This window comes from Rousettus aegyptiacus, unplaced genomic scaffold, assembly GCF_014176215.1.
Source record: "Rousettus aegyptiacus isolate mRouAeg1 unplaced genomic scaffold, mRouAeg1.p scaffold_m13_p_14, whole genome shotgun sequence".
In the NCBI taxonomy this organism is placed as follows: Eukaryota; Metazoa; Chordata; class Mammalia; order Chiroptera; family Pteropodidae; genus Rousettus; species Rousettus aegyptiacus.
The window spans coordinates 50,697,422-50,719,781 of record NW_023416289.1 but is presented as its reverse complement, the minus strand read 5'-3'; the positions used below and the strand labels follow the sequence as shown (position 1 = coordinate 50,719,781).

General features: G+C 48.2%; 1 protein-coding gene, 1 long non-coding RNA gene and 1 other non-coding gene across 6 annotated transcripts in view; 2 read left to right on the top strand and 1 right to left on the bottom strand.

Moving 5' to 3' along the window:
- The window catches only part of AP3B2 (adaptor related protein complex 3 subunit beta 2), a 36,646-nt gene extending 17,782 nt beyond the window's left edge, over positions 1-18,864 (bottom strand). Inside the window, exons 1-7 of one of the 4 annotated variants that reach the window (XM_016135369.2) lie at positions 18,760-18,864; positions 18,250-18,310; positions 12,667-12,857; positions 11,774-11,876; positions 3,485-3,560; positions 3,282-3,356; positions 2,874-2,969 (exon numbers count right to left, since the gene is read on the bottom strand). In XM_016135369.2, coding sequence (XP_015990855.2) covers positions 2,874-2,969; positions 3,282-3,356; positions 3,485-3,560; positions 11,774-11,811 — 285 coding nt within the window. In that variant the 5' untranslated portion in view covers positions 11,812-11,876; positions 12,667-12,857; positions 18,250-18,310; positions 18,760-18,864. Of the gene's footprint in view, positions 1-2,873; positions 2,970-3,281; positions 3,357-3,484; positions 3,561-10,439; positions 10,739-10,949; positions 11,507-11,773; positions 11,877-12,666; positions 12,858-18,249; positions 18,311-18,759 lie in introns of those variants that run through there. The other 3 variants (XM_016135373.2, XM_016135368.2, XM_016135374.2) reach the window with 3 other exon arrangements.
- A 51-nt stretch (positions 18,865-18,915) lies between these two features.
- Positions 18,916-22,114, top strand: LOC107505336. Its single transcript, XR_001595686.2, has 2 exons — positions 18,916-19,008; positions 20,648-22,114. It is a non-coding gene; the product is annotated as an uncharacterized LOC107505336 (long non-coding RNA).
- LOC118611554 lies at positions 21,539-21,665 on the top strand. The gene has a single exon (XR_004954513.1).
- Positions 22,115-22,360: the final 246 nt, after the last annotated feature.

The window sequence follows — 22,360 nt, the reverse complement described above, 5'->3', positions numbered from 1 at the left end:
TAAAAAGCAGAAGTCTGTACTTTTAGAGTCAATTATATCCCATCTACTGCTAAAACCTATTTTCCTTTTTTAAAAAATTTTATTTGGAAATGATTATGGATTCACAGAAAGTTACCCCAAATCCATGTTCCTTTTTGATAGGGTAACTGGGCTGGTAGATATTGACATTATGTATCTTGACTTCAGCGAGGCCTTTGTGGGAGTCTCCCACAGTTGTCCTCCACTGCCATTTTTGATGCAGGCCTCTTGTTTCATTGACAATGTAAACATTTTAAAAGCAGAATTCGTGTCTATTTTACCTCTGCATCACCATAGCCTTTTGCACATAAGTGTTAAGAAATGTGTTTGCTATTGAATAAGATCCTTCCAAAAGAGATGGGAAAATACTGGTCACTGTACAGTTAGGTGGATCAATAACTTATACGTACTTGGGGAAGGTTTATTAACAGATCAGTGTCAACCTGGAACTATGATATGCCATGGGACTCAGTCTGCTTCCCTGATCTGAACAGCTTATCAACATGTTGGAGGAAGATACACAATCAGGAAGACAAAAATTAAGATTCAGAAGCACCCTAGCTTGGACCCTGTGCTAAACCAATAAAATTAAATACAGTAGATCCACAGGGGACTCAAGGGACCAATTGCGTGAAGACAGGATGTAGGGAGCCCTAGATTACCTGCTTGCCCACCGGAGGCTTGTCTGAACTGAATCAACCACATTAGTGGGTTAAGAATGCAAACACAGTCTCACCATGTGCTTATAGAAGGAAAGGAGGACACTGAATGGAAATGGTACTAATGTGCAGGAGAGCCCGAAATCAAAAAGAAAGAGTTTTAGAGGAACACATATGTAATATGATATCGTTTACAAGACAATAATACATATTATTTAGGAATGTGAAAATAAGAATAAAATAATACAAACATGCATATGAATGTTACACAGGAAGATATAGAGGGATCTTTAGCAGTTTTATGAATGTTTTGTTTCTTACACTGGATATATATATTCATTGTATTTATGTCTTTTGTGAGTCTGAAATAGACTAAAAAATCACAGCTATGGAGGTTTCAATATAATATTAACAGTTAAAAAAAACAATTGTAGTTGTCTTAGGATAGGGCAAGCTATCTTATAAAAGAATGAGGTCTCCATCCCTGGAGATGAGCTGTGACTGTGAGAAATGGTCTAAAGCAAAGGTCGGTACTATAGCCCTTGGGCCAAATCTGTCTTCTGCCTTTTTTGTAAATAAAAATTTATCAGAACCTCTCCATACCCACTCAACTATGGCTGCTTTTCACACTGCAAGGGTGGAGCTGAGTACTTGTATGGCTGAGACTTCATGCATGGCCTGTGCAATGCTATCTGGCAGGGCACAGAAAAAGTTTGCTGACCACTCTTCTAGAGAAATCACTGCATTGAGTTGAACGAATGAGTTCTGGGTTTCTAAAAGGAGAAAAGACTGCAGAAACTACAGGTAAATGTAAAATCTGCCTGTGCAAAAATTCCAGAGTGGTTCCGATAAGATGATTTCACCCTGATTCAAACCAAAAGATTACCTGCCAATCTGAGATAGATCCTTATGGGTGTGACTTTTAAAAATAAACTAGCACAATGTGTGGCATAGAGCTATCCAAGTATTTGCTGAGTGAACGAATGAATGGTATGTGCCGGCACCCTTGCTTTCCACCCCACCTCAGAGCAGCAGCCCTTCCTCCTGGCCATGGCAGACTAAACTGGGCCCAGATGTGGATGGTCAATTCTCAGTCTGCTCAGCAACCTACAGAATCAGCGGGGCATGAAAAGATGAGCAGGACCTTTCAGAGTCCCTCTCGCGGAATGTGAACTAAATGTGTGGGAAGACCAGGGGAGTTAATGGTTGTAATGGGAGCTGAGAACTCTGGTATGGAGAGTGACTACAATGGCAGTGATATTGCTTCTTTCCCCTTGAGATATCTTCTAGCCAGGGGAAGCACCCAGTAGAGACTATTATGCTGCATTTCATATACAAAACAAAATGCGAGAATATTCAGTTTAAATAGCATGGGGGGGATTCAGCATCCACTCCAACTCTAAAGAACTTGACTCTTCCCACTGTCCCTTCCCTTAGGTGATTTTAATTCCTGCCTACCTCAAAGAGTTGAACCACAATAAATGTGATCCAGGTCTTTAAAAGTGGCTCTTTCGCATAACACTAGGGCATCTGAAACAAGTCTACTTCTCCTCCAGGTGCTAAACAATGAGCTTGTTCCAACTCTCCTGAAAAACACCTGTCACTGACCTTCAAACTCAGCCTTGGCATCTGAGGCAGCCCTCCTGCATGGGCAACTTTGCTGTTTTCCTCTTGGCTGGCACTTGTTTTCAGCAAACCTTTTTGTCCTTACCAGGTTCCAGGCAGAAATATTCCAAAGTCTCTGTTCTCTACAGACACCTAGACTGGGTGAGCCTGGCAGTGCCAAGGCTCTGACACCCACAGGAACCAGGTCAGCAGCTCCCTCTAAGAGATCCTACCTTAAGGAGCCTGACTTCTGCCTAGCTGTGGGCCAGGGTTCCTTTATACCAGTGCGGGTGACAGGACCTACTATCAGGTGCTCAAGGGGTACATATTTGAGGCAGTCATTACCATGGGCTCCTCAGAGGAGGGGAGACACAGCCTTGGCACTCACTTCAACTGGCATGTACCTTCTGAGCTGGTCTCCACCCCAAGAGGGTCTGGCTAGTCCTTTCCTCTGACTCTGACCCTCCCAACATAAGGCAGGTAGGAAAGGGCCTCCAGAGCCTTCCTCCCAGGCTCAGGCCTCTCCCTGGCCCACTCCTCCAATAGAGCATAGTGAGGCTCAGGCCTTGGGAGGTACCTGAGACCACAAACCTTTAGGCCACGCTGGAAGGTGGAAATGGACAGCAAAGCCAGGTCTTGCTGCTCCTCAGCATAGCGCACCAGGTACACGTAGACAAGCTTCTTCACCTGGAGGAGAGCAGGTTTCTTAGCAGGGATGGTGCCCCACCCTGTGAGATGCCATCACCCCAGCTGGCTGTGATTCATGGGGACAAATTCCTCTGGGGGAGGGAAGAGTTGAGCATCCCAAGTATACTCCACCTTCACTCTGATCCACATCTAATTCAAGGACATGTGGACAGTGCTTCTTCCTGGACTAGGACCATTTCTGAGCAGGTTGAATACCCAGGGGCTAGATGGTTCCCTTCCTCACCCCCGACCAGCTTGAGTTTCTTCTTAGTGGAGGTGGGCATGAAAGACTCCTCACTGGGGAGTGCTTACCTCTATGTTCTTACAGGCCACGTTCTTGACCACAGCGGGGAACAGGTCTGAGGCGTTCTTTCCCCGGGCAATCATCTGAGTGGTGGGGTCAAGGTCAGGGGAGAAGGCCAGCACTGAATAGGAGGAGGTGCACAAGGGGCCAAGGAGAGCTGCTCTTTGAGCCCAGGGCCTTCCCCCAAGGAGGTCCCCTCCCTGCTCCTCACCGCCACTATCCTCTTCATGGCCTCCAGCTTGAGGGAATCCTTGTTGGTGTCCAGCATCTCCTTCAGGTCGTCATGCCTGGTGAGAAGCAAGAGAGGTCAGCTGAAGGCACAGAATGGAGGTGGGGCTATTACTTAGGAGGATCCAGGCAGAAAGAAGGGACACAGGAAACGGCAAGGTGGCCCTGCTGACACCTCGATTTTGGACTTCTGGCCTCCCTAACTGTGAGACAATAAACTCCTTTTGTTCTAAGCCACCTGGTTTGTGGTACATTGTTACAGCAGTCCTGAGAAACTAATACAGCCAGGGACAGAGAGCCAGGAGACAGAGGAGGGGTCTTGGGTGGGAAAGGTGAAGACTCTGCCCAGGAAATGGCCAGCTGGATAGATGAGAAGGAACTTGTGCCAGTGGAAAAGAGGTGGGTGTCAAAACAAGACCAAGAAGCTCTTGCCCCACCCCGAGTGTGCTCCCAGGCCCTGACCCCACAGACTGAGCTGACTCCAAGGACGGGCTGGGTCCTAGACACTCACAACAAAGGCCAGGCCTATCCCTCAACATTCAACAGCCATTCAAGGATGTTATAAAACCCTCATGAAAGAAATAAATGAAGACTTGAATAAATGACCAAGGGGAATAAAAGTATTCCCAAACCAATACACGGATTTCATGCAATGCCCATTGAAATTTCAACAGAGGCATTTAGTCAAACTTCATGAAGTGACAGTAAAATTCATCTGGAAAAAGAAAAAAATAAAAATAAAAAAACAATAAGTAGTAACTCCAAAGAATATTTTGGGGAAAAGAAGAGAACAATGGAACAGTGACACATAACTCATTTTACCAGAATTCAAAAATGCAAACTGTGATAAAAGATCTATAGTACTAGATTAAAAATAGAAAGTTAAAGGGGAACACTTCACAAGCGGATCTAAATTGATATTTTAGTAACAAATAACACATTGATGGAAGAAAGATTCCCCTATCCCCATTAAATGCTGTTCGGACAACAGGCAGCAAAAATTTAACTTGTATACATATTTCACACCAAAATAATTTTCACATGTATTTGTTAAATTATTTTAAAATATGGAAGAGGAAGGGGAATTTTTTTTATCTTCGAGTTCATGAAATTATCAGTAACAAGATGGCTAGTTTTTTTTTTTTTTAACTCTAGTATATAAAAACTACATTTAAGGAAAAAAAATAAGGCAACTGTATTCATTTGCTATGGCTGTGGTAACAAATGACCACTAACTGGGTGGCTTAAATAACATAAACTTATTTTCTTACAATTCTGCAAGCTAAAAAGTCTGAGATCAAGGTGCCGGTGTGGCTTCCCCTGAGGCTTCTCTCCTTGGCTTATAGGTGGCTGTCTTCTCCCGGTGTGTGTCTGTGTCCTCATCTCTTCTTATAAGGACACTAGCCATGCAGGATTAGGGTTCACCCTCATGACCTCATTTCAACTTAATTACTGCCTTAAGGGCCCTGTCTCCAAATATAGTCCATTCTGCTTTATTAGAGGTTAGGGCTTCAACATATGAATTTGAGAGGGAAAGAATTTAACCCATAATAGCAAACAAAAGGAAAAACATTTAGGATATGGTGAAAGTTTAATAATTAAAACAGATAAAGTACTGATATAAATTTATAGGCCCCATATCCAGCCTTCACTGTCAGGGCTGCTGCAAGCCCATCGCCAGCTGCCTGCCCCTCTAGGTAGACACAGCCCTGAGCTGTTGCTCCCCACTCAGCGAATAGGTCATGGGTTGGTATTCCTTGGCCAGGTACCCTTGTGCAGTGAACGACCTGCCCAACCACACTCAGAGGTACCGGGGCTGGTGGTCAAAGAAGTGAACAGAGAATTGTGAATAAACCCATAGGAAAACGTGTCTATACACAATTGACAGAGCTGTGGGCCAACAGATGCGCTCATATGTTGCCAAGACAACTCCAAAATGTGGTAAGCAACTCTGTGTGGGACCCTGCATGTTCTCCAGTCTCCCAAATGACACTCTGATAACCCACAGCTTTTGTCCAGGCTTGAGAATCCAGCCTGGAGAATTATCGCCAAAGGTAGAAATTAAAAAGCAGTGTGTGCAAATTTAGTCACAGAAGTGAAACATTTAGAAACAATAGAAAAAATCGTAAACTGGGGATAGCAATATTAGGAATGGGAAAAGTGCGATAATAGTCATGAAGAGGCCAATGTAGTTGCTGCTGATGCTGAGCAATGAGTAAGTGACAAATGCTAAGAGGAAGAGAGGAATCAGACATCACATACCTAGTCACAGGGCTGCGTTTTGTAGACATAACTGAGTGCTTAACAGATAAAAACAGACAAGACAGAAGGGGTGTTAAGAATTCACGTTCCAAGCATTTTAGGAAGTGTCTCCTGAAGAGAGTTTTGATGGAAAGCAAAGAAGAAAGATGATGCCTTCTAGAACACAGAGGCCTTGCTGGCTGTCAGGCGAATGCAGAGGATATCCAGCCCTTCACATGGATCTAAATCTCTACTACTTGTAGAGCGAGGGAGAATGCCCCCAAACCAGAAGACACCTTCTTCTCCCCCATGGCCAAGCCGGGTCCACATCACAAGCACCTCATCACTCTCCCAAATGCAGACCAAGCGGGTCAGGTCCTAGGGGGCTTGAGCTCAGGACAACGGCAGTATAGACAGTGGTACAGACCACTGAACTCAGTTTAGGCAGTACCAAGGGTCCGGGGAAAATGACAGAGCTGGGCACCACCTGCCCCAATACACAAACGGAACCCACTACAGCCCAGGGTCTTCTCTATAGATGGCCCACGGTCACCTTACACCCCACAGACACCTGCACAGCCCAACACCATCACCAAATGACAGAACTGCCCACATGTACCACAGACACTCCTATAAACCCCCAGACATACCTGCACCCCACAGACACTCAGAACCCTGAAACATCTATGCCTCCAGACACATACAATCCATACGTACACCCATAACCCACCTCCACCCCCCACAGACACACCCACAACCCCATAGATACACAGTCATAGGCACAGACGCCACACAGGTACTTCCTTCAAAAACACAGTCTCCACACATACCTTCCCCGTGCCATACGCACCTACAGACACACACACATTTCACCTTCACACACCTATGGACACCCCTAAATCCATACATACATTCCTACAGGCATATACCCACACAGACCTTCCATGTTCTCCCCACACCCTCACAGATGCACGTCCCACACAGATACACACCCACCACACCCACACACACACACACACACACACACACACATATACACACACACACACTTTTCTGACAATACTCATTCACCAAAATGGCCACTGGCCTCCTATTTGAGATTTTTTGATGATAAATTTAGACTTCTAAGATCAAATACATCCAGCCTCATGGATCCTGTGACCTCCAGTGAGGGATCAGGTTGGTGTCCTTGCCTGTCACCCTGGGGTGACTTCCCTGGGAGCAGTGGGAGTTAGCCATTTAACTCTGGGTGTTCTCTAAAGCAGAGTTCCTCACACCCGGGTGTCCTCGCCACACCCACGAATGCCACACGCCTTTGTCAAATGCACATACCGGGAGGCCCACACTGGGGCACCCTACCGCTCTCACCCACTCAGCTGGGTGAACATGCTTCAGGCCCAAGGACTCCAGGCCCTGGGCCAAGGAGATCGAGGCAGGGCCCGCTGGGCATACAGAGGACAGCACAGGCAGGACTGCCAGATACCCACTGACACAGACAGCGACCCCTTCCTGGGGTAAGACACCCTGAGCCTCTCATCCTCAGTCCCACCAGCTCACGTTCTCCAGAGGGAGAGGAAGGGACAGAGGCACGGAAACACCCTGAAGCCATGAAACGTTACTCTTGGTCAGGTCCCCATGTCTCCTTACACTTGGTCACGCTGACCTGACCTCAGCCTGGCCTGAGGGGCTGAGTGGAGCCAGTCGAGGGTAAAGCATGGCATTTGACGCCAGTGGTACTCACCTCCTCTGATGTCCACCTTCCTCCCTCCCCTCACCGCACCAGTTCCAATTCACAAGCCAGGAGAGGCTGGTCAAACTATATATGAGCCTTAGCCTGTCCTCACACCTCACCTGGAGCCCAGTCTAGCCACCAGGACCCGAGACAAGGAGAAGGTCAGTGTGAGACCTCAATCCAAAAACACTTCATGTTCCTTCTCCTCTCAGGCTCCGGGAGTTATGCACCCCCACTCATATTCTTGGTCCCCATACTGTGTCCCCTGACCCACCCTGACCCATCCCACCTGGACCTGAAATGCCAGCCCAGGCCTCCTGTTCCTGGGGAAGTGGGACTGGAGAAGTCTGGGCTGAGTGGCAGCTGGGTGGGGCCCCTGGGGGTTCCTCTGTACCGTAGTGGCTGGCTCTGACTCTGGCCTTGGCCAGGCTCCGGGCAAGGTCCTTCCAGGGACGCTTCTGGGGTTGTGTCTTCCTCTGGCGCCTGCAGCCACCGAAGCTCCTCAGGCTGCAAGGCCTGGTACCAGGGTGGGGGCCCACCCTCGGGTGCCAGCACGGGGCTGGCGGCCTCCTGATCGGCCGCGCACGCCCCTCTGGACCCTGGCCTCTTCACGGCCCCTGGCAGCTGCAAGAATCGTTGCATTGGGCACCAGGTCCTGCTCTGGGATGGGACTGAGCTGGCCAGGGGGCTGGGGATGCCTGTTACTGTCACCAGACAGCCTGCCCCTGAAACTCAGAAACCGGATACGGGCAGGGTAAGAGGCTCCGGTTTCTTCTTCACTGCTCAGAGACAAGGAGGGGAGGAGACTGGGGACTAAGCCAAGCCCCAATCCCTGAGCAGGAGGCTAGGGGTTGGGAAGCTGATCCAGACCGAAGCGAGGGGTGCCCCCTTCCCTCTACTCCCAGGCCACAGCTAGACCTCTGCCTCCCTAGAACCTCTCTTCCTCAGACATCTTGTACATTCCTCACTCTGACCCAAACCCTCTTGCCTCACCTTCCTCCCTATGTAGCCTAAGCACCAGATCTTCCCTCCAACTACTCACTTGGCCCTCTTGTCCTCACTGCCTTTCCCCTGCCGGTGGTGGGTGGCTTTATTGACAGTTATTTCAAAACCCCTTGGCCAACCTCAAGTTCCCACCCGCAGCCTTGCCTTAGATAAAATCCCCCACAGCCCCCGAAGGTCTGTGCTCTCCTCTCATCCTGCCCTCCTCGCGCAGCCCCAGAGGCCTCCCCTCCCATCACTGGGGGGCCGCGCTTCTGTCCACTCCCGTCAGCTTCTCCCACTCTACTGCTTCCTCTCCATCGCAGTGAAACTTGCTCTGGGCTCTCCATCCTAACAATCAAACAAAAACAAAAATAAACCTGGAAACAGTGTTCTCCTCCAGCAACTCTTTCCCTCTTTCCCCTTTACAGTCAAACTTCTTGAAAGCAAAATTCCCATTCACGTGTGTTTTATTTATTCGGCTCCTAGTCACATAACTATTCACTTTAATCTGGCTTTAGATGCTGATTAGAATTGAGGGCTCAGGGGTCATGATGTCTGCAATTTGTATGATTCAACCAAAAATATGTTATGATTAGATGTCTAGATAAAGCAAATTTGGCACGATGTCAACAATGGTTGGAGCTAGGTGAAGGGTATACATATATTTATTGTATTACTTATTCAACATTTCTTTTGGTTTAAAAATGTTCATAATAGAATATTGGGGGAAAACAACCTAGCTCTTCCTATGACTTTGCCAGAACTGGTCTCCCAGAGCAGGAGGTAATGAATAGAGCAGGGAGGGGTTGACCTGCGTTTTGTCAAACCAATGCTCACAAACTTTTTTCTTTGTCTGACCTGACCTCAATGGGCACTGACACTACTGATGGCTTACTTCTTCTTAAAATATTTTATTTTCCTCTTGCCTTTCAGTTTACTTTCTCTCAGTTACCTTGAAACACTTTCCCCCTGCTCTCTGGTCACCCCAAATGTTGATGTCTTCAGGGGTCCTATCTGTGACCTCACTGCACTTGTACACTTTGCTTGGGTTAATTTTCACTTCCTTACATGGCTTTAATACTCTCTGTCCCTCTCTCTCTTCCCTGGAATCCAAATCTTAATTTCCACCTACCAACTGGACCAGAATGTTCTGACTTTATAAGCTCAGCATGTCCAAAGCTGGGCTCAACACTATTTTCCACAGATTTACACTGAATAGCACCACCATCTATCCAGCGGCAAAAACTAGCAATGTTGAGTACTCCCCTTGTCTTCTCCCGGCCTCCTCCTCTCACTTCTCTTCCAATTAATCATCAGGTCTGTGGCTTCTACCTCCTTACCAGCCCCAAGTCCTCTGCCCTTCCTCCACTCCAGGCCATCATCAGATCACTCTCCTCCACCGCCATCAACTTCAATACCCTATACCCACTTGTCTCCTGCTCAGTCCAACACACCTTCCAATCTCTTCTTTACAAACCAGCCCAAGAGCCTTCTAAATGCAAATCTGATATCAACCTGCTTAGAAGCGTTCAGCAGCCCCCCAAAACCTTGGCATTTCCCCACCCTCCTTTCTAGTTACTCCAGTGGTTTGCACAGTGATTCTGGCCACACTGCACCTGTATTTACACCTGTCATCTGGCTCTCCTTCACCTCCTCACCCTCCAATACTCCTGTCTGCCTGGAACATGCTTACCTGTCCCCTCTCCTGGGCCAGGGACCAGCTCCTTTCACCCGTCCCACTGTCCCCACTAAAATGACTTGTCACCGACGGATTCCTCTGTGCTCCCCTCTAGAGCAACTTGAAGACAAGCAGTTTCATGTTCACAGCTGTATTCAGAGACTAGGACAAGACTCCACATAGTAGGCCCCAAAATATACTTCAGAATTTACTAAGAACGAGGAAATAAGGCGGAGCTGGGGTCCAGGGAAGAGGCGAGTTAAGGTGGGGTTGAACCGTAGGAGCAAGGCGTCAGGTTCTTACCTGAAGAGCCCGGGATGAAAACGTGGGTACCAGAATAAGGGGAAATGGATTTGTAGGAGGAGCCAGGCCTGGGAGGTTTTGACTCTATACCCCTGGTTGGCCTTCCTCCCGGACTCTGACCTCTCCCCACGTTCTTTTGGAGCCACTTCGACACCAGGGAAAAGGCTGGGAGCCCTTAATCCAAACCTACAGAAAAACCCCTAGGGCAGAGAAGATCAGTCCACCAGGCAAAGACCTGGCTGGCCCATCCCCCACAGCCTCCAACCCCCTTCCCAGACGCCAAGTCGGCCCCTCCAGCCGGGTGCTGGCAGCGGAGACAGGATCAGGAGGCCCCGCCCGCTGCGGTAGGTGGCTGCGGCCTTCCAAGGCACAGCCGGGGCGGGGCCTGAGCTGGGCCTGGCTGGCGGGCCGGGCGCTGTCCATGGTGCCGGCGCGCGTCTGCGAGGCCGGGCGCCGGAGCGGGACCGGGAGGCCTCAGGCCCCTGCCCACCCTCTGGGCGGCTCCCTCACCGCTTGTAGTCGGAGGAGAAGATGCCACCGCTCGCCGGGTCGTGGCCATACTCGGGCTCCCCCGGACCCGCGGAGCCGCCCTTGTCCTCGCTGTAGGCGGGGGCGGCCGACATGGGGTGGCCGGGGTGCGGCGACGGCCGCAGAGGGAGAGAGCGCAGGCGGGAAGGCGAGGTCCGCGGCGCTCTCCGCTCTGCAAAGGCCGCAGTCTGCGGAGGCGCAGGCAGCGCGCGGATTTATCAATCAGGGCCGCGCGCAGAGGTTCTTAAAGGCGCCCGGCCCGGGGGGGCGTGTCCGCAGAGGGCCTGCCCCGCCCCAAGCCCTAGCAAATCCACCCCTCCGGGAAGGACCGTGCGGACCCTTTAACACGAGGGACTGATGCACCTCCAGGTCTGGGGGTGGGTGGAGGCTCCTGGACTGATGATGGAACAGCCTTCCAAAGGATGCAGGTCGCCTTCATTCCCCCTCCCGACCTGGCCCCGTGCAATAGCGTCTAAGGGCTCTGCTCATCCCAGACACAAAAGAGGATGCGCACCCACTCGGTGGAAAGAGGGGGACCAAAGAGAAAGCTGTGCCCAAGGCTGAGGGCCCTAGAGCACCACACCCAGAGACCAGCCTCTACTTTTCCTACAAAATCTGGGCCCCTTTGACTACGTTGTCCCGGTTCCCACCAGGAAGCGGGGGTGGGGGAGGAAGGGAAGGTTGGGAGGACGGCCTTCTAAAAATGATGGAATTTAAGAAAGGCTAGTTCAAGAGTGCCTAAGGGTCTACTGATGGCCGTGGGCAGAGATGGGGCCCAAATGAAGGGCAATGAACCCCGACTTCACCTTTGGAAAAGTTTAATGACCATTTCTGAAGCTGCCATGTCCACATTGGAGGACCTGAGGTCACTGTGTAGTTCACCATGGTCAAGTCCACATCAACTGACACCTAGGAAGGAAGGGAGAGAGGAGAGGCTGGGTTAGGGTTTCAGAGTGGAACCTCCAAGGGCCAGCAGGCCTAATCTGCTTCGGAGGGCTTTGTGTCTGCCAGAGTAAAGCTGGCCTTGAGTTTAAGGAATGTGGCCCAGGTGGATGGGAGAGTATGAATTTTGCAGGAACGCACTGGTGGGCTGTGGTTGCTCATGAGCGAGGGAGGCAGATGGGGTTGTGAGTGAGTAGCTGGGCTGTGCTCACTGAGATAAGGGGACTTGGTTCTATTTGCAGGGGCTCCAGGCTGGGCCCCAGGCTGAGCAGGTGCGGTGCAAAGTGCATGCACTTGCTGTGTGTCGGGAGATAGGGAAGTGGTCCGCGTCCATGGCCTCGAGCACCTGGCCTCTAGCACTGCACGGTCCACACCACTGCGTCTACACAGCACACGCCATAGCGAGTGGGAGCGCAGCAGTGGTCACCGCCCGTGTGAATACATCACCTTCACAGGAGTCCAGAAAAGTGTGCAGCCAGTGGCCACCTGGATTCCTGCCTGCAGGAACAGGCAGATGGCTGTGGATCACAGCCAGGCTTAGGTCCTGTGACCTCAGACCCGTAACCCTGAACCCCCATCTCCCAGGACCCAGATATCCTGAGCCCCATAACCTGGTGCCCAAGTGCCTATCTTCAGAGGCCATGCCCCAAACTCGGGGTCAATCTTCCTTCCCTTGTGGCCTGCCCACTGGTGCAGCAGAGCTTGGATGGGCGGCCATCTTCACAGACGCGGTCCCGTTTCAGTTGCAGACACTTACCCTGGAAGTGGATGATGTCTCTGTGGCCGCAGCGGACGCCCATATGGGCCCTGCACCAGCGTCTGGTGGGGGACATCAGCCTTAACAGGAAGAGGTCTCCAGGCTCAGGCTCGCTGCCCTCCAAGTCCACGCCTCTGGAGCAAAGCCTCAGAGGGGAAGAAATTAATGGTGCTGACTGCCCTGGTGAGGCCCTGTGAGGAGAAAGGGACCAGACATTTGCACAGGCTGCAATGAACTAAGAGCTAGGTGTCTGCCCAGGACTCAGAGACACCCGATTTGGGGTCAGGCCCAAGGTGAGTGTCCTCACTACCCTACATCTGCCACCCTGTGTTCAGTAACTCCAGAGGCGTGGATGTCGCGGATAAACCCTGCCCTGAGCCACCCCTGAGAACCCCTCAGTTTCTAACAATGGCGACCTCCTCCTCATCCAAGTTTTCTTCTCATCTCAAAATCATCTCCATTCTCTTCCCCTCCCCTTCTTCTAGGATCCCCTTCCCCAACTATCTTTCATCTTGCCACTCCCTGGAGGCAACGCTGTGGACTGTGTGCCAGCTAGTAAGTACCTGGATTGAGCAGAAGTCCTGGAGAAACAGAAATCAGAATGAGATCTGGACCAGGGCAGGCTCCTCCTCCCAGGTGTGAGTGGAGAAAGACCCCTAAAACAATCTCAGCAGCAAATGTCTATTGAGCAGTTAGTTGTTCATTTGATCCTTAATATGATCCATTTGACGGATACAGTGGGCCCATTTCTAAAATAAGGAAACTGAAGCTCACAGAGGGTGCTGGAGTGCTTAAAACTTACTGTATGACTGCACGACTATGTCTTGTGCCCTTTATACTAAACGTGTCACCTCTTTTACCTCCTCTTCCTCTACAGGGAAGTGGGAAATGTATTTAGTTCAGGTTTCTCCTGTCTTTACGGGGAACAGAGGGCTTCTGGGACTTGGGAGGATGACCTCACTCTCTGGGCTGTGTCTGACCTTTGGTCTCAGAGAGCCTGGGGAAGGGGGTGAAAGTAGGGCCTGCTGGGCATGAGCTCTTCTGGGCTGGCAGAGGGGCCAAAAGAAGAAAGGGCCCAGCACTCCAGACCTCCAGGTATGCTCGTTGGAAGGCAGTGGGTTGACTACACCGGATTTGACTTGGGTGGGAAGGACTCATACAGGGATGAGGAGCAGGGCTGCCAAGCCCACTGCAGAGCGCCGTGCACTAAGTCTCTCCCATCCCTGACCTTCCCTTTCTCTCTGGCCCCAGTTCTTGGTATTACTGGGTGAGTATCATCTTAGACTGAGAGCTGTGGGAAACTCAGATGACCAACTTATCTCAGTTTGCCTGGGACTTTCCAGGTTTTAAAATAATAATAATAAAAAAAAAAACCCACACCCTGGGAACCCACAAAACCTGAATGGTGAATCTTCCTAGGCTCAGGTTTCCTCTTTCCCATCTCCCTTGACCTGAGACCAGGGGGAGGACCCAGTCATGTGCATAGTCCTTTGGCCTTTGGTCACGTTCTCCTGCAATCAACCAGGTAGGGAGGGTATCTTGGGTCTTGCTTCCCTCTCCCCACTCCCGGAGCCATTGGGCCAAATGGTGGTCACGGCTGTGGAAGAGGGTGAACTTTCCTGGCCCCTATTGGGGCAGAAGACACCCTACCTGGGGTGTCTACTCTAGCTGAAGACTTCTGCTCTAGTTACTTAGGATGTGAAGCTCATTTAGGGAGGAAAAAAAAAAAAAAACAGCCGTCACTACCTGGTCACTGTCCCTCCTGCCTCTCCTCTCAGGCTGTGCACTCGGCACATGGGGCTGTCTGTCTGACACACACGGCTGTGCACATGGTGTACCCGTGAGTCTGTGTGGCAATACCAGACATGGGGCTGGGAGACCTAGCCCTGGCTGTGCCACTTTTCTACCTGGAACACACATAAGCCAATTCTTCCCTCTGGGCCTCAAATTCCTCATCTGTGAACTGGGGACAGTAAGTTCAAAAAGCTGGGCGTTGCAGGGACACTGTGAGGCATTATGAGCTCTTTGTGAGCTGGATAGGGGGAGAAGGGCAGGGTTTGTTTCTCTTTGATTTGCTCCTAAGAATGCAGGGTTGGGTGTCAGGGGAGGAGGGGTAGGGAGGAGGTAGCTTCCTCAGCTCAGAGGAGAACAATGGGCCCTCAGAGGCCGACTGCCTCCCCGTGACCCCTGCCCCAGAGCTCTCAGGGAATCACCCAGCTGGAAAAGCCCCTGGTTCTCCCTCTGAAAGTTCCTCGCTGGGATGGCACTCTGGCCACCATCAGTTGGGCCCCTGGACTTTGAGTCAGGGTCTGCATGAGAAGATGCCCCTTCAGAGGATCCAGCTCCACATGTAACGCTCCATCCACAGTGATGACATTTATTGCCAGAAATCGTGCTACAACCCCATTTAACCCTAATGACGTCATGAACGATACTGCTGTCTTTCCTATTTTACAGATGGGGAAACTGAGGCTAGGAGGGGGGTGCCAAGGTTACAGACTAGTTAAGTAGAGGAACCAGGATTCAAGCCCAGGCATTCTGGCTTTAGTGCCCGTGACCTTAACCACTGTACAGTACTGCCTCTCCTGCTGCCCCCCTTCCCTGGACCCCATCACCATGAGGTACTGAACCCCTGTATCCCTCCTGACCTAGAGAAACAGCCACCCCTACCCTTGGCTTTCAATTGAGCCAAGCCAGCAAAAGCAGCAAGGCCCTGGAGCTGTAAGAGCCCAGAGGACAGATGTGCCAATCTCTGGGCACCCAGCCTGACAGTGCTACCCAGCTCAATAAGGCTCCTTGCTGGGGGCCTGAGCTCTTTCTCCTTTCACCCTGACTGAGCTTTCAGGAGAACAGAAGGGTGAGGGTGGCCCTGAGACTGGGTGTGGGAGTGACAGGCAGTGTCCCTAGGCCTTGTCCTTCCCCTAGAGGCCCCTGCTGAACCTCAACCCAGTGGGTTCTTGCCACTGAGCACAGGCTTGCGAGGCTCTGGTGGCAGCCCTTGGCTCTGTGACTGTGGTCTGACCTAAATGTCCAGCCCTTCCCATCCTCCTTCAGTCTAGTCCTGGACAAAGGGCTCCTCTGTGAGAGGCATGGTTTTGGTGTCTGTGTTCCCAGCGGGCCACTTTCAGCCAGAATAAGGATTGGGCTCCCCATGGGGGTGGAGCAGGCCCTTCCCTTAGCACCAAGCACACCCTCCTCTTCCCCTTCCTTCCCTTATAAAGCCTTTGGTCAGCCCCTCTCTTGGCACAGAGTAATGCCACCTGAATTCCAGCCCCCAGTCCTAGTGGCTCACCTGGCAGTGGCCACACTCCACACCTTCCTAGGTACTCTTCTTCTGAGGCCAGGGCATAGAGGACACGCGGTCCACCCCTCAGGCAGACAAAGTGGCCAAGCAGGAGCCCTGGGGCCCTGTTTCGAGCATCAATGCCAGGCCAGTCTGATGGCAGCACTTCCTACTGCTGGCAGCTTTGAGGGCAGGTGGCAGCCAGAGACTGTGAGGCTGGAGTTTGGGGTGGGTAAACTGGGCCCTCACCTATCCTTTCTTCCCTCTTCCTGGCATTCAGCCCCTACCCTACACCTGCTTGTGCCAGCCCTGCCACTTGAGCCTGGTCTCTGAACTGGTCCTTCTCCCCTCACTGGCCTCCCCAGGGTACCCAAATGCCCGTTCCACCATATAATGCCTCATATAATACAGTTTCAGAACTGAGTTCTCTATTCGGCTATTAAAAGAGCAAATAATTCTAAACCTAAATTATTTCAGACCATAGAAAAATATGAAATACTCCCAAATTTAAAGTATCTAGTATAATTTTAAATACCGATATCTGATTAACAGTGCACCCAAAAAATCCCACATACCAATCTCACTCATAAGAGATACAAACACTCTAAATAAAACATCAATAAATAGCACTCAAGAGTGTATCAAAGTAACATAAATTTGACCAGTTATTTGGAGATACTATCAGCATTTTAATAGGCACTGTATCAAAATTTTTCATTAGCCTGATAAAGTACTATCTTTAAGTACTGAATTTTCCCATCCTGGAACATGAAATCTCTACACTTACTTGAGTTTTTAATGTCAATTAAATTTCATATTCCCCATAAAAGTACTGTATATCTTTTGTTCAGCATTTTTTATTTTTTCCCGTTTTATTACTGATATATAAAAAACATGTTTTTATATGTCAATTTATTTAGCCACCATCTAATTAGAACCATCTAATTAGTTCTAATAGTTATTCCATTCTCCTGCATTTTCTAAAAATCACATCTGAAAATATTTCCACTCTATTTCCTAATATTTTTGTCTTTAATGATTGTATTAGCTAGAAAACCAACATTGTGTTGAATATTAGTAGTGAAAGTGGGTATTCTATTTTTTCCTGACTTTAGTGGGAATGCTGCTTATGCTTTATCATTAAGCATGATGTTTACCATAGATTTCTGCTAAGTGCCTATTATTGAGCTATTTATCTACTCCCATTCTGCGAAGTGTTTTCTTTTAAATCATAATAGATTAACATTTAAACCTCTAAACTATTAATACAATAATTTATAACAACAAGTTTTCTGATATTAAATTATTCCTTTGATCAATGCTTTTTATTTTTTTTTTAATGCTTTCTTATTCCAGATGAAGTGCGGGATTGACTTTATGAATATTTTATTTTAGAGCTTTGTTATCTATGTGGATTTGGTGTCTAGTTTCTTCTTGTGTTATTTTTGTCAGATTTTGGTATTAAGGGGATGCTAACATTATAAAATAAGTTGAACTCTCCCCTCTACTCCATGTTAAATTTCCATGACAGAAAAATTGACAAGTGAAAATTGTGCAGCTTGATGAAAGCATTCTAGAAATGAGACAGCATAAGCAAAGATATCATGATGAAAAAGCACAGGATATGCACAGAAAAATAGGATTTAAGATTTCTTAAACTGGAATAAGTAACACAAAGCAGATTTGGCTCAAGCTTCTAATTAACCTTGAAAGCACAACTCCACTAACCAAACACTGATTTACTCATTTTATATAGAACCAACTGCAAGCTTTTAAGCCTGGACATAAGATCTTTCTTGCTTTAACCTATTTTACATTTCAACTTGTGCTTCCTTGTTGGAGATGTTTGTTTGCTTAGAATGCTACGATGGCACGTACAAATCCTATCCACCTATCAAGGGAATAGCTCAAATGTCCATGAAAACTCAGATCCAATTGAACTATGTTTAAATTCACCTGTACTACAACTACTTTTTATCATCTGTTGCCTTGCCTACTTCTTAAGTTCTTGAGAGCTGTACTGGGTTGGATAGTGTCACCCCCCCCCCCAAAAAAAATTCATGTCCTTGGAATCTCAGAGCGTGACTTTATCTGAAAATAGCGTCCTTGTAGATGTACTTAGTTAATACTGGGTCATACTGGAGTAGAGTGAGCCCTTTATCCAACAGAACTGGTGACCTTTTAAGAGATGAGAGACAGAGACACAGATAGAACATCCTGAGAGAACAGAGTTAAGAGACTGGAGTGAAGTAGCTGCAAACCAAAGAACGCCAGAAACTAGGAAGAGGCAAGGAATTTACCCAGTTTCAGAGGAAGCGTGATCCTGCTGACACCTTCACTTCAGATTTCTAGCCTCCAGACCTGTGAGAATAAATATCTGTTGTTTAAGTACCCAATTTGTGGTACTTCCTATGGCATCTTCAGGAAACTAAACGACAATTTTCATTTCTAATCTGTCTTCCTAGCCCCAACTCTGCCGCGCCCACAGTCGAGTGGAGGGCTCTGCAGGCGCTCCATCCCTCCAAGGTGAATGAGCGCGCTTCCTGCAGCGAAGAACCCGGCGCTCACGAACGCCTGCTGACAGGACGCACAGCCAATGCTCAGTAAGTGATAGCCATTATTACAGCTAGGCATAGGCCTCACAAATAAACTGAGGACAGTGACAAAGAACACAAGTGGCAGGTGGAGCCAGGCAGCTGAAAAGAGGACGCCCGAAGGGAAGGAGGGGGTTTTGAGGTAATGGAGTCTGAGTCGCTGTCACGGGCTGCGCTGAAGGGGTCCCGGCCCTCTCCCCACCCAGCAACAATGACCTCCTGTCCAGCTGTCCCTCCGTTCGACTCCCAAGGGACTCCAGTAGACCCTGAGGAGGCGCGCCACCCGCCTCATCTTGTCCCAGCCTGCGCGCGACACCTTGATAGGTCCTCTACGTCACGCTGCTGTGTGGGGCGGGACTTCCTCTCCACGCCCCGGAAGTCATATAGGGCGCTCTTCCGCCGGAAGGAGTTCTGACTTGCGACCGAGATCTGAAGCTGGAGGGCTGTCTACGTCTGTCGCGTAGGGTAAGGGGATCTCTGGCCACATGGCGGGGCGGGCGACAGCGGCGTCCTAGCAGGCAAGCAGGCTGGCAGGTCGAGTTTCAGGGGATGCGGCGGGGAACCGGAGTAGAGGGGAGGGGTCGGTGTATCTGTCTGGGGGTCAGTGCCACCAGCGACCTAGGTCTCATCCTAACTCACTGCTCAGCTTTCTCGACCTGGTCTGAAAAACTGAGTTTGGTAGCTCACGGAGCAAGGATGGGGACAAAATGTGGAAGGGAGAAATACACAGTCAGTAAAGTTTAAGAAAAAAGATCAGTAGGTGAATTTCACGTAGGTGATTTCCTGTGTCGGGTAAGGAGGTAATATGAAGGTCCATGCATACCCAGGCATTCCAAAATGGGGATGCTTTTTTGAGGCAGCAGCACCTGTTACATTAACGTAGAAACATGCACACACAATTGGTAATTTTTAAGCTTCCTGAATCTGCCAGCAGACATTTGGTGTTAGAGGCAGTACAGGGTCACCTAAGTCCTTTGCTTCAGTTTAAACTGAAGCATAGTGAGAGGAGACAGGCTGGAAGTCCCACATCTTGTTAGTGAGAGAGCTGGGACTAGAAGCGAGAATGCTTCATTTGCAGCCCGGAACTCTCTTCTCCACACTGTACTGTCTCTCTTGATTGGTAAACAATTCATCTGTTGGGGGGAGTGAGGAGTGAGATGCTATACAATGCACTGCAGTCAAACCTCAGCTGTCTTCTTGAGCAATGCTGCATTTGGTACTTGTGCTGTTTAAATGGATTGTGTATTATCTCTGTAATCTTTATTAAATGGAAATGTCCTGTAGGGTAGTGAGCAAGACTTAGAGGTCTAGAAAGCAACTCGTGCTTTAGCAGATACTGAAAAACTGTTAGCGTCACATAAGGGAAATCTTAACACCAAGGAACTCATTCAATTAGATTTTCATTGTAAGGGAGCCATGGACACTCTGTATAGCCATGATACTCTATATAAACAATTTTCAAACTTTGGTCTCAGGACGTCCACAAAACTGAGGATACCAAAGAGCTTTTATTATGTGTGTGTGTGTTTAAAGATATTCCTGTTTTAATTTCCAATACTGAAAATACATATACATATATATGTATGAGCTCGCTCTCTCTCTCTCTCTCTCTCTATTGTCAGTGATGAATGTCCTCCCAGGTCATGTAGACTCTGGTTAAGCTGTGCTGACATTCACAGAACATGAGTGAAAAGGACAAATAATGTCTTATATTATCAAAATAGTTTTGACCTGACTAACCCTCTGAAAGGATCTCAGGGGCTCCCTCAAAGACCACACTTTAAGAACAACTGCTCTATGCAAATGTTTCAAAGAAATTTTAGATATAGACAGATAATTGCTGTTGTAAGTGATTGTATCGTGAGCAGAAGTATTACCTTAAAAATGCCATCATAAGCACAGTCTTGTATTTCCAGGACCTTCATCATTCCAGGCACAAGGAATACAAACATATCCCCTAGGTGTACTGGAATACAAGAAAGGTTGAAAATCATTTGACCATATTTTTAACCTCCTCCACCCCACAAATTTGAAAGCTGCTTTGCTTCCTAATGAAGAGGTTTCTTCCTTTTAATTTGGAAGACAATTTGATGTCTCGTTTCAGGTATGTGAGCTCTTTGAAAGCAGAATGCTGTTGTTTCTATGTTCTGCTCATTCAGAAGTTATGAAGGCACAGTTTCTGCCTGTGATTTGTGCAGGTCAGTGGCTGCCATGTGGCCACTTAAGTATTCCAAAAGAGGTGAGTATATGGCACTTAACTCAGCCTGGGAGAGGGAGGAATTAGGCAGTGCGTCCAAGAAGTGACTTTTGAGCTATACAGGCATTAGGTGGACAAGGTGCATTCCAAGTGCCTACCGATCTGTGGCTGGTTTCTAAACGGAATTGTATATAAGACAGTGTCTGGTATCTTACACCTTTCTCCAGAGCTCTCTCCTTACTTTAGAAACTTGTTTTCCTTCTCTCTCCCTGCCCCTCTCCCCCTTAACTGGATGGGATATGAAAGGAAGTCAGAAGGTAAACTCTGAGTGGCAGAATAGTAGGATGGGCTTACCAATAAGTAATGTATATAGTCAGTAAATTTGTCCCTAAAAACTGAGTTCCTGTTGTTAAAACACAGGTAGGAAATCTCAGTTTTGTTGGGTGTGTGCTTTCCCAGTGAATGGATTATGTTCTTGTCTCCAATCCAGTGTATGTGGATTTAAGGGAATCTCCTAAGGTCCTTTCAGAGAAGAAACCCACATGTAGGCTTGGGAATGAACAGCGGGGACAGCAAGATGAGAATCCAAGTTCAAAGAAAAGATGCTGTGACTGGTTGGAGTCTTCTTTCCAAATCTCGAATTCTTATCTTGCATCTAGATCTATTAACCATTGATTGCAGTGCAGCAAGCCTATGTGAGAGTTTAAATCTCTTAAAGCTTGAAAATAATAAATTATTCTCCCTTTAATATCTTAATATGCTATGACAGTTTTAAAAGCTAGACTTGGTTATGTTCTTCTGGAGACGAAGAAAATGGAGTCCTTGAAGTCAAGCTGACTCTGCTTTTAGCCTCCTAAATAAAAAGGTAGATAGAACAGGTCTTGTTTGCAAAATAAAATCAAGACCTACTTATCTACCAACAGCAATTATATACTTTCCATTGTCTTACTGTAGAAAAATAGCAGTAGTAAATTTACAGATTAGAAAGGGTAGAGAAAGAGACAGTGAACCCATGAGAATCTTACTGTATTCATCGATAGGAAGGTGACTAGACACTAGAGATGTCCTTTAGGAAAGAGGAGAGGACCTTTCCTGTAGTGTGGCCTTCAGATGGTCCAGGCAGTTGTCCGGCAGCTAAACCTCCCTGGCTAGAAACCCACAGTCTGTCTCACTTACAGAATGCCACATCGTGGTGAACTGTACCGGGAGCAGCTGCCAGTGTGTGAGCCATGTGAGATCAGGATTTTAAATTCTGGAGGATGAGAAGTATTTTATTGGATGTGTACAGCGATTGCTTATCATTGTTTTAACTGGCAGGAACTCAATTATTAATCATACTTTCCCAAATAAAAGGCAATTTAATTTTACCAGAAACCAATGTCATTTTATATCCCAAGTCTAACCAACTTTCCAATCCCAACTAATAAGGGTGCCTTAAATTCTGAGTGTTCTGAATTACTAAACCCATTATTTTACACGAAGATTCTGTGCTTGTTTTACGTATTCTCTTTCCCCTTTGTTGACAGTATCCAAAACTATGTTAATAATTGTTCAAGAGTTATACAGTGATGTCAGTAAAGCAAAGAACAGGACAGATTTTGATGCCTTTTAACTGCCCAG